The sequence below is a fragment of the Melanaphis sacchari genome, unplaced genomic scaffold (genome assembly GCF_002803265.2).
Source record: "Melanaphis sacchari strain LSU unplaced genomic scaffold, SCAv2.0 Contig28_pilon_pilon, whole genome shotgun sequence".
Classification (NCBI taxonomy): domain Eukaryota; kingdom Metazoa; phylum Arthropoda; class Insecta; order Hemiptera; family Aphididae; genus Melanaphis; species Melanaphis sacchari.
The window spans coordinates 1,599,971-1,619,621 of record NW_020271162.1 but is presented as its reverse complement, the minus strand read 5'-3'; the positions used below and the strand labels follow the sequence as shown (position 1 = coordinate 1,619,621).

The window sequence follows — 19,651 nt, the reverse complement described above, 5'->3', positions numbered from 1 at the left end:
GTTTCTTGAATGGAATAAGGTAAGCCGGACACAATCGTGTTGTACCGACATTTATACGTAACAACATAACGTAATGTTTTAGATGTGATCGACACCATTATCACTAAATTCTATAGGAACCTATTGCTTTAATTTTAAGAGGGGACAAAAAAAGTCAAAAAAGTCTCAAAATATAAACTAAATAAACGTTTAATCTACAATTAATCTTGCGTTTATCCACCAAATCGTCAATACGACTAATTATATGTATATATATATATATAATTTCAAATCCCTATACGTAGTTATAAAGAAAATAATAATTTGTATGCTTTTTGGTAATTAGATAATATCTATAATGGTAATACTCATTATAAGGTCATATTATTTTTCAGGGGGGCAAGTGCCCCGTCTTGCCTATGTTAAATTCTAATTTTTATAAAGAGGTGTCAGTGTTTGAAGTTTAATGCTTTAAATACCTATATTAAATAATTTTTTATTTTAACTATATGTTACATTAATAATAATTTTGCAATTCAAAATATACTTATTAATAAAGTATTTGTGAAAATAAAATACATACATTTAGAGTCAAGTGTCAAATTTTGTCTGCATACCTATTATGAGTATTATGTAGTTGCAACCTAAAGCTATTAACTATACGATTAAAGGTCTAATATGAATTGCAGCCTGAATTTTAATATGTATGTTACCGGAAAAGATGAATCAGTTAATGTCGACGATGACTATAGCCATCAACGACAATGCGTGATTTAACAAGGAAGTATCATAAATGACTTGTAATTGACGTTAGTTCATAAAAAAAAAAGACAATGATGCTGAATATTACAATAATATTAAAAAATTAAATGAATTAATAATTATTTATTTTTATTTATTACAGCACGGTAAACAACTATGACACTTAGAGTTACATAATTGTGCAAAGGTACGACAAGCACATCATTATGTTTTATTTTTACAGTTACATCTTATAAAATCTTGTGATCCATAAGTGCTGTTAAAGGCAACTTATTGATAAAAATAAAAATAATAACTTCATATTTACGTATATATCCCTATGATCTTTTGTTCACGTCTTCTTTTTCCGGCCGTGGATAACGTTATATTTTGGACTGCTTTATTTTTTCAATTCGCTTACGATATTTATTATGATTAAAAAAAAAAAGTTACATGATATATTATAATAACATGACCACTAGCTAAAATAATCATGGTACAATAAATGAACGGGAAGACCGATTTTTTCCTCAATGTTCATCATGTTATAGACTAAAAAAGAAACGATTATGATCGGGGACACTGCAAAGAACGCCTTCAAAAGTTAAAAATACTTTTATCAAGCGACAAAAAATTACCATTGTTCAAACAAAGAAGTATGACTGACTTTTCAAAATAACTTTTATAACAGTATTAAAATATGCAATAATATTGATTAACATTCGCATTTTTAAATTCTTTAATTTTGTTTTAATAATATGTAATGTATGGGTAGTTATAAATCTATAATATTTTTAAAGACTAAATGTACTTTTTTTTCACAAGACAGCACTCTTTTTTGAGGCGTTGTCTTTAATAAATAATAAGTGTTAAGAACAAGAAATTGTGCTCACTTTTAGAAAATACTACCTACTAATAATACACAGTAATGATTTTCTATGGTTTGATTACCTATAGGTATTAATTTATATTTTATTGTTCTACTAAACCGAATAATATGAAATGTAATTAAAATTAAATATACACATAAGAATCATATAAATAAATTCTTGTAAATAAAGTTTTAATTTTTTAATAATCATACATAAAAAAATTCATTATATTTTAAATACCTAATTAAGTTTTAAATTATTTTGATTAAAAAATATAAGCACAACTCAAAAAGTGACATAATATTAAAATTATAATGTAAAATGATCAGTTTTTATAGTTAATAATATTTTTTAAATAATAATAGAGTGATAAAATAATAAATAAACAATTTATTTAGATAGAATGATTCATGGACAAAATAGATAGAATAATATATATATTAGCTAATTATCTTAAAAGACAGGTTTTTATGATAAGGCTGGAATCCGATTGAGCATGATTGACCTTTTTCATATTCCGATCGAGCACAATTGTTTGATAACAATAGAAGCCCAAAAAAACCTTCAATAACAATACGATTGATCACGAAAATAGATGCGACGTCACCACGTTGTACCATAGAATATTAAATAAAATACATTTAAACATAAATATTTAGCGTTTGCTGGATCAGTGAAGTAACCCCACTCATACTTAAAAAAGTAAAAATTTGCAAAATACACACTTTTTTTGAAAGAAAACAAGAGCGAGCAACAGAACAGGCTGACTGTAACCATGTCTTATCTACAGCGCAGGTATATACAATTAACAGTAAAGTTTATTACAATTTAGTGCAATCGTTGTAGATAAAAATTCTAGTTTCCTATCTATCCCAGTTACTTTTAACTTCCGTAGGTGTTTTTCGGCTAATATGTTAGTTACCTATTAGTAATCTACACAATATACGATCTAGTAAAAATCTGTCTACGTTGTACCTTAGTACCTACACAATACTTATTTTTTTTCTATCATGCTCAATCGGATATAAAATAAAATAAATCAATTTCGTTATAAATAATTTATCCCTCAAACCAATTTAATTTTTGCAGAGCCGTAGGTAGGGCTTGGCGAGACTGACCTAGGGCATCCCTGCCCCCCCCCCCCCCCCTCCCAAAAAAAAGGAACATAGAAGCCAAAATAAAATATGCCTATATTATTATTAATATATATCATTTATTTAGATTATGTGCAAATTGTTATTCTATATTTTAATATAAATCATGAATATAGGGTAATTTTAGGCTATTCAAGATAGATAGCGTTTAATAATAAGTAATATAAATTATATATTTATTAAACAAATATTTGAAATATTACAAAATGCTTACGATATAAAATATATGACGTTATAATATTACATCGAATGGTAGTAATAGTTTTGAAAATTATTTGTAATATAAGCCACATTTCTGTTAAGACTAAATATTAGCCTCGTATAAACGCATTAGAAAAAAAGATCCTAAGGCATCAAGTTCCGGGCCTTACTAATAAATAAAACATGGATAAAATAACTAAATTTAAAATTTTTTTTGAAAATTTGTATTATTGACTTTTGACAAAACGCATTAATTGAGTTTGAGTTAGCTTCATTTAAAATACGGAACATAAATATTAAATGTTCCTTTAACTACATTATTTTGTATATAATTTTTTTATAATTATTATGACTAGTCGTTGCACTTGTTATAATATTATAAATACTATAATTATTAATTTGCTTTATAATTTTATATTTATGTTAAAATTATTAATATTTAAAACCTTATTTGCATATCCTACAGTTACTGGTTAATCTTATTTTCGCTTTTATAGTTTTATGTAAATAATATTAATATCAATGATACTATTTATGTAAAGTGTATCAAATATAAAAATATAATTGTAAAAACAAAACATTATGATTCCCTACATTATATTAAAATATTTAGACATTTTACACTTTCAGAACACTTCTTTTAGTCAAACAGATTAATTCACATTTTAATTTAACAATAATTATCGTATAAATATATTTGTAAATTAAAGTTACAATTTTTAAATTAAGGTTTTTTATCAAAAAAATAATTTTTTGCGGAGTAGTAGATATTTTTATTTAGCAACATCATCAGTACCCACATTTTTTTTTTTTTTTTTATTGAAAATAAATTTACTAATTTCATTGAAAATAGTTCAACAATTTGAAAATCGGATAAAATTAAAAAGTATTCATTCACTAAACACGGATGCGATCACTGTGCAGGACACTGCGATCGGTACCACGATTATTATTTAAACGACTTAGCACGTTCGACATTATCTTGAATTCTTGAGACGTATTGAGGAAGATAAGTATTTTGAAAATAAAGGAACACTTTACTTTAAAAGTATAAAAAATATATATTTTATTAAATACAACTTTAAAACAATTAAAAAGAATCTAAAACTCACTGCCGTAAGCTTGTTGTACATAAGTCTACAGTTACCTACTACCTTCTCTACTAATGTTAGGTGCTCTATCCGTATTTATGGGTCTTGTCAATGACATATGGTGGCGTGATGATCCTATATCCTAATCTTTAATGTGTTTTCATGAATATAGTGAAAACAACTTGTTATTTTCACCTCTTGATCCAGGCTTTACCTATTCCTCGTAAAACTATTGTAGTGATCATTATTACGCCTAGCCTGCATTATTTGTGGACCTTAATTACTTAATACATAATATGTATTAATAATATATACATAATATACATATTATTATATTATAATAATATGTATATAATAACAATACATATAACAAATTATTATATAACTTGTCGTTTTCACCTTATGATCTAGGATTTACCTATTTTCCGTAAAACTATCAATACCTACATTAGTTGTTAGCATAAATTATACTTTATGTATAATTTATTATATTTTATTATTTTATACTAAAGAGAATAATTACTTGGGATTTTGGCTTTACTACATCGTTTTTTTTTTTGTTTTTTTTATTGTGTGAAAATGCAAAATTATTTATTGTTAAAATATTAAAAAATAAATATTTGCATTAAAATATTTGAAAATATGTAAAATAAAATAGTTTTACTCGTATTAATGCTAGGTGATATAAAACGTGCTTATTTTTTATTATAATTAAGAAATCTTCACTAAATAAAATATGAATTTACATAAAAATTCACGTCATAATATGACTATACGATTATCTATCCAGTAGGTACCTACTACCTACAAAATATACTTTTATTATTTTGATAGGTGTACATAACTAAATTCTATAGAGCTAAAATTCACACACATCTGAGAAGTAAATTCCTCTTAGACATGTACTCATTATTATTTGTTTGTAAAATTGTAAATTAATGATTTATAATTTGTCATTAGAAGTAAAGCCAATAAAGGTATCTACTATCTAATACCTACTAAGTACAATCTAAGTTTTCATAACTTTGGAAGTAGAAAATCATGATTATGATTTAAATAATGTACACGAAAACGTCATGATGACTACACTGGTTTGCCTTATCATAGATTGTTCGTCACTCGCTGTTCTTTTATAGTTTTGCCCGCCAAAACAGCGTTATGATAACAATAGTAAATACGATATCAATAACTATTATTCACGTAACTGGATTATTTCAATACTTTATTAAAACTCAATTTGCATCTTGCAAATATTTCGAATTTCAATACGATGGCCGATTAACGGTAAATTTAATATTTAACACGTAGTGCACATTATCCGCGTAGTTTGTGTATTTAACTGATGTCAACATTTCCAAATTATTGAATTCCAACAATATCGGTTTTCTATAAATTGAATTGTAACTTGTAGTCTAGAATTATGGTAAGCATACATACAGTCGATTTTATGTTATTGTATACGTGACAAAATAGTTTAACTATTCGTTTTTGTTTGGTTTCTATACAAATCTTCCATAGCATTGTGTTTGAGTGCAATATAAAATTCAAAATATATATGATATTTTTTATTTCCCTTATATAATGTTATGATACACATATTGTAAGATATGTTAACTATTATCGATAGTATTTCAGATACCTACTAATTTGTCTTGAATTGTTTTGTAGTCAAATGTTAAAACAACTGAGTATTGATACTAATCTGTACCGACTACTTAAAGAATAGGTATACTATCATTAATACTGATTGTCCAAAAGTCACATTATAGTTTGTTTTGTGTCAGAACCTTCTTTTAATTTCTAATAAAAATTATGTACATTGATGTAAGGTTTTAAAATTAAATATGACAGTAACTTAAGTTGTTAAAAAATAATTTATTTTTGTGGACTTATAATTTAATATTCATTAACAGGATGCTATATTCATACTTAATAATTTTTGTCTTGATCTTACAAGTGTGTAATAACAAACTTTATTCATGTAAAATCTTAATAGTCTGAATAGTTTAATGAATTTACATATGTTTTTAACATTAAATTTGATAAAAGATTAAATCACTCATACTAAAATTAACAATTCTATGTGTAAACTATTAACTATAAATTTTCAATTTATTTTAATTTTTACCTTTTCTTAATTTATATTTTACGCTTAAATTTACATTTGATTTTTAGAAGTCATCAAATAATAGTAAAAAAACAAATATAGATGATATAAGCAGAGAAACTCAACGACTAATCAGTGATAGTCATGTACGCTTACCATATCATAAACCAAAACAAAAGTCATTAAAAGACTTTCTTAATAGACAAAAAATATCAACTCAGTATCAACCATCTTTAACGGGTTCCAAAAAATTACTTCACAAAGCATGGTAAGTAAAATTAAAAATGTATGATTCAATGAATAATTAGTGCTTAAATTATAGAATGTAATTTTTACATTAGACTTAAAGTATTTAAAGATATTTACTTTTATTAGTTTTAGAATGTAATAAAATTTAATATGGTGTTTGGAAATGAATGTTTTTTTAACTATTCCTGACCACGTGCAATTGTCTGGTTGTTTGGTACTATATGAATTATAATTATTGTTGGAAGCTGTTGTTAAATTTCAAAATGTAATTTTTAATTATTGATAAATTACATAGATGTAACAAAATGATACATAATTGTGGCGATTTTTATTCAACTAAAAATTTTTTTTTTTGTGTGTGTGTAAATTATAAAATTATAAATTTAAAAGTTTTTTAGAAATTACTGTTTATTAGTTAAACTTCATTAATTTTATGTAAATTTCATCTTATTTTTTTGATGAGGCTAGAATTAATAACATTTTTAATTTTAATGTGAAATATAATTTTATAATCATATCTATGATCTTTACAAGTTACAATTAAATTATCTTTACACAATAAATATATTAGCAAATAACTTATTTTGTTATTCATCATTTATTTATAAATATAAATTTAGGGAATTGATAGAAAGTAAAGAACAAACTGTAGAAAAATTTTACAATGAAGACAGTGTTCAAGAAGAAAACAATGACAAAGCATCTTTGAATAATAGTAATTCTCAAGCAGAAAATCATTTTTCTTTAAATGATAACAACTTTGATAAAGGTTTGAAATTAAATATTATTATTAATAATAAACTAACTATATGGTATATTTAATTTAATTCATCGTTTAAATTAAAACTAAAAGTTATCTATAATAGCTTTTCTTAAACTGTGGTTTGTGGAGATCATTTCAGGGTTCCTAGGAGCTTAAGTAATTTTTTCAAAATTTTCAAGAAAATTGTGTTAAAATATCTAACTTAGTAGTGGCTAATGGGAGGAAACAATTTTCATCAATAAAGCCTGACATTAAGAATATTAATTGTAATAATAAAAAGCAATACCACTTATCTTATTAAATTTAAAATGTAGTCTAATTAAATATTAAATCATTATAATACAATTATTATTATTTTTATTTTTATTTTAATATATTTTTTGAATTAAATATTTGTTACAGTATGAAATAATTATAATTTTCACTGTAAATAAAAGTAAATAATCCTAAAAAAAGTAGAGGTTCCACAGATAAAAAAGTTAAAGAAACGCTGATCTATTAAATAATACCCTACCTATCTGCCTATTGCATGTACCTATTGCCTATATGCGATGTTAATATTGTAATAGTATTTTATTTGTTGTATTAAACAGAATGTACTCTTAATGAAAACCATAATAATAGTTTATCTGAATTTAATGATGATGAAGAAAATTATGACGACAACTCAGTTGTAGCTAGTGAATTATCATCTGATGATGAAGCAATTAATAATAGTGAAGATGAATCAATTGATGATAATAAAGCAATTGGCGATGATAAAAATGAAGCGAACGATGATGATGAAAATGAAGGAACTGATGATGATGATGATGATGATGATGAAAATAACTTCAGGCAAGGGAAAAATTTGTGTTCTGAAGAACCTTTCATTGAAGATGATAAATCAGAGGAAGGTATAAAATGTTAAAATTGTTGATTTAATATTAATTTGTAATTTTTTGTTATTTTAGGAAGGTATGTGACAAATTAAAAATTATTAGAATATAAAAAGTAAGTTATTTTTTAACCTTTATAATATTATAGACTCCGAAGATGAATTAAAAAAGAATATTGTTAAAACATTCATTGATGATGAAGCTGAATTGTCTGAATTAGATTGTAGTTCAGGCGATGAAGATAATTTTCCTAGTTTTATCAATGAATCAGGAGATGAAGAAGGTAATATAGTTGATTTAAAAATTTTTAATTTTTAGCAATATTGTTTCGTTTTGTAAAACAGTACTTATATTTCTTCCTTTAGACCGTGATATTGAATTTCCTAAAAAAAAGAAACATAGAGCAATTTTGTTATCAGAAAGCAGTGATGATGAAATGAACTGTACAAATGAAAATGATTCAAATACAGAAATTAATTTAATATCAAATAATTCATCACCTTTATTTAACGAGTCTGAACCTATTGTATCTACACAACAACTATTGGGTTTATGTTCTGGACAATTTCAATCCCAATCCCAACAATTGGATGCTAAGGTTTCATACTTACCTTTTATTTTATTTATGTCATTAGCTAATTATAAATTGTATTTGTATTTATAGGAAGATAATGAAGAAGTAGATGATTTTGAAGATAATTTTGATTCTGAAGTGTAAATTAAATAATTATAAATTATTTTTTAAGTATAGTTTGTGAGTAATATATATTGTTTTAGTCCAATAAATGATGCTGACATCACAAATGAAGATGACGCTGATGATGATGATGTATCTCTCAAACTAGTTTCAGCTAAAGATTATTTTGACGATGAAGCAGAATTATCTGAATCAGACTGGAGTTCTGATGATGAAGACAAATTAGTTGGTTTGAATGACAAATTAGAAGAAGAAGAAGGTGACAAAGATAAGCTAGATGAAAGTCTTGTTAAGGATGGATTAGACAAGATATATATGTATGTTTACAAATATATTTTTAAATCTAATTATCATTTGGCTTAAATTATTTTTCTTAAACTAAACTTAGGCGGCAGCTTTTGGACGATGATAACCAGCAAGTAACTGCACTCAAAGAAATGCTTCTTGAAGATGGAGAATTGTATTCAGATTCTAACCGAAAAAGAAAATTTCAATGGGATGATGCTGGTTAGATTTCAATTTATAAATGCAATTCCTTTACATATAATATAATTTGATTCCTACATAGATCAAGATGATGCTGCTTTTAAGAAACCTTTGTTTTCTGACAATGAAGATGATAATGAAGATGACGTATTAAGTGATGACGAAAAAACAGAACAGTGGAGAAAAGAACGTTTTAAACGTGAATCTTATTTATCAGAAGTAACTATTAATATTTACATAATTCATAACGATGATTTAACATATTCAAATGTATATGCAATGTAAAATATTAGATCTACCCAATACAATTTATATATTATATAGATTTGTTAAATGTAATAGTTCTGTTTAAATTTTTACAATTTTACTTTGAAAAATAATATTATGTATTATTAGCAAAATCAATGACATGCCTTAATAAAAAATAAATAAATATTGATGAGTAAATTTATAATATATATTTAACTTTTTTTCCAGAAAAATAAATATTCTGATGAGGAAAGCAATGAAGACGAAGAATCGAGTAATATTTTACAAACGTCTGTATCAGTTGTGAAAAAAACCCATGTTGTATGTATTGTATTCTTTTATCATATTTTATACGAGATAAGCCACCATATTTCCAAGTTATTTAGTTATGTGGCCTATCTTATACATGATTAAGTTAATCAATCAAATATATATATATATATATATATATTTTTTTTTAATTTTATTATCTCAGGTTAAGTATCTAAATGGCAAAAATAGATTAATATCAAAAACATTTGATGATGAAAAAAGTAATGAATCAACACAGTTAAATGAACATGATGAAACTGATCCAAATAGCCAAAATTTAAGTACCAACTCTACCATTACAATTGAAACAAATAAAATTAAAACCAATGATTTTGTTGATCCCCAAGTTGTAAATATAATTTCATCAAAAGTAAGATCTATTTATTAGTTAAAATCTTAAGTTAAATTAAAATGATACAATATGAATACTTGGTCTATTATTTAATAATTAGTAACAGTATTTGTTTTTTTATAAATCATTAATATTTTACAGCATAATAAATGTATAAAAGGATCATTTATGAAACGTAATGGTGACAAGTTAACTAATACATTGCTGTTTGTAAATAAAAAAATAACTAATAACGATGGAACAAATCCTAAAAAATATGAAGAAAAGAATGATATAAAGTCATTAAATACAATCACAGCTACTGCTACTAGTAATCCATTTGCATATTTAATGAGAAATGACAAAAAATATGAAAATGATGGTGATTTAATGGTCTGTATTATTTATTTAGGGTTCTTTCATTATTTTATTTATTATATATTTTTGTTTATCTAGTTAATATAACAGTGGCATATTTACAAGGATGATATGAAAAATAGATTCCTTGTTAATCTTTTTTTTTTTTTTTTTTTTATCCTGATTTGGGTATAATATTGTATATTTTACAGTGGTAATATATTTTAGAAATACAGAATAAAATTATCAAAAATGGTACTCTATATTATAATGTTAAATATTGACATATTAAGCATTTAAAATATTATTATCAATTTCAGTTGTTTCTTACACTGCTTAGTGCTAAATATGATTAAAATTTTGTGTCATAAAATATCGTCAAATATCATTATTGTCAATAACCATATTTTAATATAAGTATTTGGTTGGTATTTTAGGTTATAGCTCATAAATCCATGTACATGATAAACATTATATAATCTTAATAGGTATTAACAGGTATATTTTAAGTAATAGCAAATATTGTTTTATACAAATATATATTTTTGTTTGAAATTCTAAATAATTACAATCATGCAATAGAATACAGGTAGAAATAAAATTAAAGCATTAAAAAATTAATTATTTTTATCATTGATTTTTTGTATTATTTTTTTTTTTCATTTCTGCATAACTTATTACTCTTTATAATAGCAAATTCACACTAGTGCACTACTCAAATGATTGTCATTAACTTATATTTAATGTTTGACTGAAGACTTAGAGTACCTACAAACTTTTACTGTAATTTTTGTTTAAATTTAATAATTGATTGATTTAATGGTTTAATTAATGTTAATTTATGTGTACATGGTAGATCATAAATATTTTATACTACTAGCACCTTACATAAAAATGTGTGTATTATCTTTGTTACCATTTTTTATTTAAAGAAAACAATTTGCGATGGTTATATAATTTTAAAAATCTCTCCTTACAAAATTTTAAATATGCCTCTGACATTGCATACTAAAAAATATATTTATGCTGGGCTTATTTTTCCCACTATTACATGTAAAAAAATAGTTTATCATGTATTGTAATATAAATAATGTTGTATAGTAGACCTTATTCTTTTTTGTTAGAAGTCTATCATTCATTTAAATGCATTTCTTTTTGATTAGTTAGCATTAACTTAATTGTGAAAATGTTCAGTACATATAATATTTTACTTCATCTCGATTTAGGTGCTTTTTATAGTTACTGTTTTAATTTGTTGGCCAATTTATTCTGCTTCAACGGTTGCTCTATTTGGTATGTGTTAATGTGCCCATTTGTTACATTTAAAAATAACCAAATTTTTCAAACTACTGTTTGCTATATATCTTGCATTACAGGTTATTTAGTTTAACGGATAATATTGTTAACAAAATCCATTATTTAAAAGTAACGATTTGTTCTTTTTTAGGTATAATATTTTTTGGGTTATGTCTTGGCTCCATATTTAATTTGGTAGTTATTAAATTAAAAATATTGTTTTTAAAGAAATAAAATTTAATCAAGAATAATATTTTAAAATGAAATGAGCCCTATCAATTAAATCTTTTTGTTAAAATTGTGGTAATTAAAAATTGGCTTAATAATATATTTTTAAATTACGTGGATTGGACTAAATATTATCTGAATCTCATGAATCGGACCAAAATATTAGTTAATAATGTGTTTTTATACATTTTCAAAATTATTTTTTTTTTTACTTTTCAGAAAATAGAAAAAACAGATACTACTATCAATCTTAATAAAACATGTATTAGTGTTAAAACAACTTCATACCTTCGTTCAGAAGAAAATCAGCAAACAGTCAAACTCAACAAATCATCGCATAGTATCTTGAAACAATTTGATTAATAAATCTGTAGATTACCTTTCTGTTTTTAAACAGTAGTAAGTTTATGATGGTGTTTTCATCTTAAGTTTTGTATGTGATCATGTTTATTCATGTTTTTATTATTTCAAGATAATTTAAAATGTATTATACTATATTAATTTTTTTTTACTTAAATAAATCATTAGGTATATTAACCTAATTTATAATAATACCTTATATAATTTATAAATTACAACTATTTATATTAATAAAATTGAAATTTTGTTATTTTTAATTGATAATATATTTGTCTGTGTGGGTTTGGAATTATCAAATTTCAACTTAACTGTTAGTTGAACCAAGTATATGTTGCAATAATAATTTCAAATTGTTAAAATGTTAGTTTTTCACACAGGATATAATTACCTCAATAGTGTACATAATAAAACAACTGTATTTAATTTAAAATTATAATCATAATTATTTTAGCAAAACTACAAATAACAGTTTGTCAAATTAACAATATAAACAGTTTTAAGTATATATAATACTAAAATATATTGTTGTAAAATTTTATTCTCTTTATAAGTCTTCCTTATTTTAGCTAAACAATTTAATAACAATTAATAACTGTTACTGATCCCAAATTAAATTTTTTTATACCAACTATAAAAATTTAATTGGTAAAAAAAATAAATTATTTGGAACAGGACTAAACAAATGCTGGTAACAAATATTTTTTATTCATACACAAGGGATTCTTTGAAAACTAATTTATACCAATGGCCACAGAAACAACGTTTTGGTTCTCCTGAATGTAGCCACATCCATTTGACATGAGATGAGTCTTCTTCACATACGCAACCAATAATTCTTGCTTCAAAGGCAGATGGAATTAAAGTGGGTTGATCACAAGTACTCGCACCGCGTTTAATAGCTTTCAAATTGTATGGATCCTATAAAAGAATATTAATAATATTATGGTATACATAATTCATAATGTATGACAGTAGATTTTTTAAGGATATTATTAAACAATAAAATCAATAAAAAACAAAAACAAATTACATTTTTTTTACTATGAATTAAAATTAATTAATACATTTTAATGAAATTATTCTTTTTAATATATAGAAGTAGACAGTTAATATTACACTTAAAAAATGAATAAATACATTGTTACTATTTAAATTATTTAAAATTTGTGTTTAAAAACATTCATTTTGATTAAAAAGTGCATTTTCTGAACAATCCTTTTCTGAAAATAAATTGCTTTTTAGAAAAGAAAAACACTTTTTTCAAAAAATCAAACACTCAATTCATTTTTTAAGTACTTTTGACCAAGTTGTAAATTAAAAATAATTGTTAATAATTTCAACTTAATAATGTATCATCTACTTTAAACAATTTTAATAGACAAACATGTAATTTTGTATTTTTTCTTTTCCCGACATTTAAAATTTTTAACTATAGATAGATATTTTTAAGAGTCGATAGAATTTTAAGTAAAATTTTTAAGTTAAACATTTTTTTTAGTTAAGATAATATATAATAAAATGACTAAAATAAAGAACATATTTAAAAAAACTTACATCATTCCCAGCTAGACGCAAAAGCATTTCTTTCTTTTCAATACCAGTAGCTAAATCCAAAGGATCAGGAAATCCTATAAAAATATACCAAATCCATGATTAATGTATTATTTTTATTATTTTAGTAATTTAAAATTAAATATGTTTATTAAACTAAATAAAATTATACTTTATTTATCTAGTTGTATTATATGATTTAGAGTTACTTTTCATAGTTTCATACAATCATACCATACACATGACAAAAAAGGATCTAATTAATTTACTATTCATGGTCATATATTAAATAGTATAATTTTTTACCAATAATTATATAACTAACTAGGTATATATCTTGTGAGTGCTGTGTCAATACTATGTTTATTCTAATTTCATATGTTTATTGTATATTTACATTTATTCTATTTCTATATTGGCACATGAATCACAGATTTAAAATCTACACTTTGTGTCAAAAACTTAAGAGTTTTGTAACCTTTAACCTAAGTAAAGTTTACCTAAATTTTTAATTACTTGAGTTAACTGCATCATAATTGTATTGAATTATTATGAGATGACTCTCATTAAAATGCTAAAATTTTCACCAACAATCAACAAACCAATAATATCTCTCCAGAGAACACCTATTAAAATTACTATTCGTAACTCCATCTCAAAATCTTTGTTCTGTGAGATAATAATATGTCTATACAAAAAAGTTATAATGACCTCTATTTCCAAATTGATTAAAAACTATTAAGCTACAACATGGTTCAATATCAATTATCAATGCTTCTAAAATTGTTTGCAACACAAAAACTTATTGTAATCATATTTTTGTATTAAATTCAATGAATCTAATCTGACTGAAAAAAACTTTAAATTAAAATACCAATGTAAATCTACAATAAAAACTAAGACAACCCAAAATTTATATTTAACTATAGCAATCAACCGAATTCTGGAAAATATTAAATTGCACCAATAATGCCTTTCAACTTAAAATACTTCAAACCATATGTCAAAAGCTACTATGACTTGTTCAATACATCAATTTGTTTTATTTATAAATTAATTCAAGTCAATTATAAACTCACAAACCTACTATACACTTAAATTTTATCGTATTACTCAATTTCTTAATACTTAGAACATAAATAAACAGTCTTCCCAAAAATATAACTAACCATTAGTCTTAACAGTGTTATATCCTTTCCAAATTAATAAAACCTACCACTTAGTACAAGACACAAATTGCATAAAGATTTATTGGCCTAATTACTAATAAGTAGTATAATACATTTTTCATGTTATGTTTCATTTTTTATCAATTTTATTTCATTATGAGTATGAATTGTAAATTGTCTTTTTTTGTTGTAAAAAAAAATAAAAAAAATATTACCTACCTAAATATGTTTATTTTAAATGTGTTCATTTTAATTATGTAATTATTATACATGTATATTCTATATTAAGCCAGGTAGAAACCTATCATTCAAAATTATATACAATTTCAAGTTTTTTAGATAAACCACTACATGGTTGAAATATTGTTATTATATAACTTACTCAACCGTCTCAACCTTAGCAGTAATAAAAATTAAATTCATTAATATCTTATCTAAACAGTATTGATTACATTTCAGTTGACCTTAACATAGTTAATAAAAGTATATTATATTAAATTATAACATACATGTATACATATATAAAAAAAAAGATTTGATTCATTGGTTACAACAAATCAAATGTTCAATAATTATTTTTGACACTTAACAGACTGATGAAAAAGGCTACCGACATCATATAATAGTTTTCAAAATAAAAAATTTGAAACAATATCAAGATTCATAGCTATAATAATTGCTATTATAAAATCGATAAAAATTTATAATACGGCGTATTTTAAACACTAGGACTAAAAATGAAAAATAAAAAATGTATATTTTTAAATACTCACCTTCATCCTTGACTTTGGTGAATTTTGCGGCCGAGACAGAAAACATTCTACTTGAATTCTTAAAAATGATCTTCGAGCTCAAGGCTAAGAGTTTGGAATTCATTTTTGAGCTACAGCAGAATATAATTTTAAATGAATGGACGGATACGAAGATAGGTAATAGTCGCAATTGGCAAACGCAATTCAAAGAATGATGAAAAGAATAAAAATCAAAAAGTACCGATTACTGAAGATGGTGAAAAAAAAAATAAAAATTGAAAAGCAGGCGATGCGTTATCAGCAGTCCACAGAACTAGTAAAACATCAGCACATCAGCAGGGCACACGATTGATAAGAGTATCACATGTTTCGTCGCGGCGGGTGATTAGAAATTAAAATAATTTAAGAAAGTAAATATTTTTTAATTAGGTATATATATATTAATAATTACTGTAAAAACTTATCCTTCTCGTACATAGTATTTTATTATTAATCAAATTTAGTTTATTAATTTCATAATTTCGCGTCAGATTTGTGAACAGCAATTACGAACATTTGAAGTTTTACTCCGAACTCCGTGATACGAAATCTCCTATAAACATTTAGACGTTTAGTTGACACGTAAACTTCTTTGTTGTCAAACTTGTCAAAAGTTTCAAAATGAAGAATAATTAATGTAAGTTCGGGTCTTTCAATATTACATAACATAGAGCAAGTCATTAATTATTAATAATATCTTTATTATTCTAAGGTTCATTTCCCATGGATGAATATTGTTAAAATAAATTACATTATATTATTTTAATTGTTGATATTATTATTATAAAAATATCTACCAACGAAATAGTTAGTTATTCTTGCAAAATATTCTATGCGTTTAACCCATTAGTAGACACAGAAAAAAGTGTAAATTTATTGTTACCAAATTTTCAGAGCTTGTTCTTATTTTGCTTAGAATGATTGGAAAAATATTTGAATTTTTTTTTTTTATTCTAAGTATTTAAAATGATAAATATTTTATATTATTATCCCATCATTTTTATTTATATTTTCAATTAATTTTTATTACCATGCAAACAGATTAATGTAGATGTTCAGATTTTTTAATGTAAACATAAATTATTTTTTTATTTTTATCCACTAAATATTGTATTTATATTTTTTTTATTAAAAAAGACATATTTTGCGTAGGTTTGATATATTGTAAGGCAACTGCAGGATGTGTTTTGGCACCGTTATTTTTTTCGTGTCTTTGGTCTATCATCAAATTTACTAATAGGTATTTAGACTATCTATAAGTCATAAAAATTGTAATACGTAGGTATATTATGAAAACCATAATGCATATAATATACGTATAATATGTAGGAATGTAATATATATTTATTATTTATAAACGTATAAAAAATGCTAGTAGGTACCAATTTCAAACTTTGAATGTATTTAATTAATTATAATAATATTTAAAATATATAATCAGTGGTGTATTAAGAGCTTTTTAGTCTATAGGCACTTTCCAATCTACCGTCTCTCCCTTTCCATTCCTTCTAAAATTATTAATAAAATATATTTAAATACACAATTTGTTAATTAGTATTTTATACAAAACAAAGATATGTTATTAATTATTACTTATTAATGAACATTAAATTACACGTAATGTATTTTTTTTTTTTTTGCAATTTACAAATTAATTGTAGGTACGTAAAACATTTTTTTTTCTACTTTTTCTTCAACAAATGAATCAATTAAATCATCACAATTTAAATTTGACAGTAAATATGTTTCGATATTCAATATTGCCAAACTATTGAATTATTCAGGACCCATAATCGATCTTAATAATTTTTAATTCGTTCAAAACACGAAAAAAAAGTTTAGTAGTACAGTTAGAAATTGGTATACAAATATATATTATAAATATTACATCTATATTAGGATACACGTTAGTAAGGTAATCTTCTAGTAATAATTTACACATCTATAAAGAAGAAATGTAATTAATTTGTTAATTTGAAGATTTTAAAATGTATGCATTCTGTTAAAAATGCTCTTTCAATATTATCTGAGTAACATTCTTGTAACTTATTGGCATGTTATATTATTTCCGAGATACTTTTAGAAATAAGCTTGTAGAGTACGATAAATTTAGAGTAGTAGAAATAATAGCCTGTCACCATCAAAATGTTTATATTTTAAACTTTTCGTGATCATTCATTTATGTATTATTATTGTTTTTTCATTATAAAATAATTTCCTCTTCTTTAGACTGGACTTTAAATCTTGATATAATTCAACTCCTTACATAGCAATTTGCTTTTTTTTAAATAGTCAAATATATTCCGTTTTTTTTTTTTTTTGAATAAAATTAGTAAGCGATGCATATAACCATAGGCGTAGAATGGTCAAATTTTTTGGGCAGGGCTGTAGCCTTTCTAGGGGTAGACATATATCGAATCGTGGAGGGCTTCGTCTGTATTTGAGGGGACTATTTTTCGAAAACTGGGGGAAAGGGCTCCCCAAGCTCCTCTTACTTTAAAGCAGTACCAAAATCTATTGCGGTATCTATTGTAAAATCTTGTAAGTTATTTTTAACTGTTCTAATATTAAATATAGTAATACAAATGTCCAAAAAACAGTTAAAAATGCAGTTTATAAGAATTGTAGACTTATACAAAGACCTTTGGCTTCGTTTCTAGTAATGCATTTTTTTTTTTCATTAATTTTAATATGTGAAAATGAGTTTATTATTTCTGACCATGATGCATTTAAATTAAAGCTTTACATGTATCCGCACGAAGCGATCATTGAAACTTTAGTTATTGATAAAGATTAAGTGTAGAGATAAGCTGAGGGGTTCAATTCTTTTATTCGGACCTGTAAAATTTTGTAAAATAAAAATTGTTGAAAGTCAGTGCCCTCCTCCAAAGGCCGTCGCTCTAGGCCCGTGCCTACAGACCAGCTGTACCTAATACTCCTTTGATAATTCAAATATAATATAAATTTTTAAACAATTCAGCCAAATGCATGTATAAAATAAATATAATTACCATGACGAATAAAAAGTGATATGACAATAAAAACGAATTGGTCTGCTTAAATTTTGGTACCCATATTAAAAAAAACTTAAATAATGTATAAATTAAAGCTGCTAAAGATTCCGAGTACGCACAACCGTGATTATAAATTTTCTTGTATACAAGGAATAATATTACAATAATATATAATTTAATTCATACGGCTTTATGGTTATTATAATATCTATTAATAGTTGGCTTAATTATAGTTTACCTGCTGTCAGTTACTTTTATCACTCAATATCACCTCCACAGTATATTAATTATAATATGAACTATGCACAATAATTTTACGCCTAAATTTCAAACACGTTTTCGTATTAACGCATTTCAAATCGCAAATTGTGCAATTGATTTCCTTGTACCCATCGTACCGAATCTCTTAGTCGATGATATATCTCTGTTGATACTCACTTGTACTTGTAATAATAATATATTATACTATGAATATAACATATTATTATTACAAACGTGATATATGGCGGTAATACACAAGTATTGTACACGAAAAACTAAATAGTCTTAATTTAGACCATTCTAATCATTTTTTTTTTTACATTTATATTTTTATTGTTTTGTACTTAAGTTGACGAAAAAATATTTCTAAAACGCGTTTAAAAAAGTTTGTATTATTATTTCGAGAATTCCATTTGTTATGCTTTTATATCAATTTTAAAAAATGGAAAACAAATCATTAAAAAAGTCTAGCTCATAAAAAAACACGTTTGTTACAAGAACGATAAACTTAATG

General features: G+C 24.2%; 2 protein-coding genes across 2 annotated transcripts; one reads left to right on the top strand and one right to left on the bottom strand.

Moving 5' to 3' along the window:
* Nucleotides 1–5,225: 5,225 nt before the first annotated feature.
* On the top strand, nt 5,226–12,499 carry LOC112595650 (claspin-like). The gene is made up of 14 exons (XM_025340932.1): nt 5,226–5,461; nt 6,214–6,413; nt 7,015–7,163; nt 7,751–8,053; nt 8,184–8,318; nt 8,401–8,633; nt 8,700–8,749; nt 8,813–9,049; nt 9,121–9,239; nt 9,301–9,437; nt 9,696–9,788; nt 9,943–10,149; nt 10,273–10,503; nt 12,211–12,499. The coding sequence occupies exons 1-14, from the start codon at nt 5,459–5,461 to the stop codon at nt 12,352–12,354; spliced, it is 2,241 nt and encodes a 746-aa protein (XP_025196717.1). The 5' UTR covers nt 5,226–5,458; the 3' UTR covers nt 12,355–12,499.
* Nucleotides 12,500–12,871: 372 nt separating this feature from the next.
* On the bottom strand, nt 12,872–16,117 carry LOC112595649 (cytochrome c oxidase subunit 5B, mitochondrial-like). Its single transcript, XM_025340931.1, has 3 exons — nt 15,845–16,117; nt 13,906–13,979; nt 12,872–13,269 (listed from the first exon to the last, which is right to left on the bottom strand). The coding sequence occupies exons 1-3, from the start codon at nt 15,945–15,947 to the stop codon at nt 13,054–13,056; spliced, it is 393 nt and encodes a 130-aa protein (XP_025196716.1). The 5' UTR covers nt 15,948–16,117; the 3' UTR covers nt 12,872–13,053.
* Between the last annotated feature and the right edge of the window lie 3,534 nt (nt 16,118–19,651).

Excerpts from the sequence above, each read along its gene's own strand:
- LOC112595650 (XM_025340932.1), top strand. Across the intron at positions 6,414-7,014 it reads AAATTACTTCACAAAGCATG|GGAATTGATAGAAAGTAAAG; the intron begins GTAAGTAAAATT and ends ATATAAATTTAG. Across the intron at positions 10,150-10,272 it reads TAAATATAATTTCATCAAAA|CATAATAAATGTATAAAAGG; the intron begins GTAAGATCTATT and ends AATATTTTACAG.
- LOC112595649 (XM_025340931.1), bottom strand. The coding sequence starts at position 15,947 with ATGAATTCCAAACTCTTAGCCTTGAGCTCGAAGATCATTTTTAAGAAT. Across the intron at positions 13,980-15,844 it reads CACCAAAGTCAAGGATGAAG|GATTTCCTGATCCTTTGGAT; the intron begins GTGAGTATTTAA and ends ATATTTTTATAG. Across the intron at positions 13,270-13,905 it reads TGCGTCTAGCTGGGAATGAT|GATCCATACAATTTGAAAGC; the intron begins GTAAGTTTTTTT and ends ATTCTTTTATAG.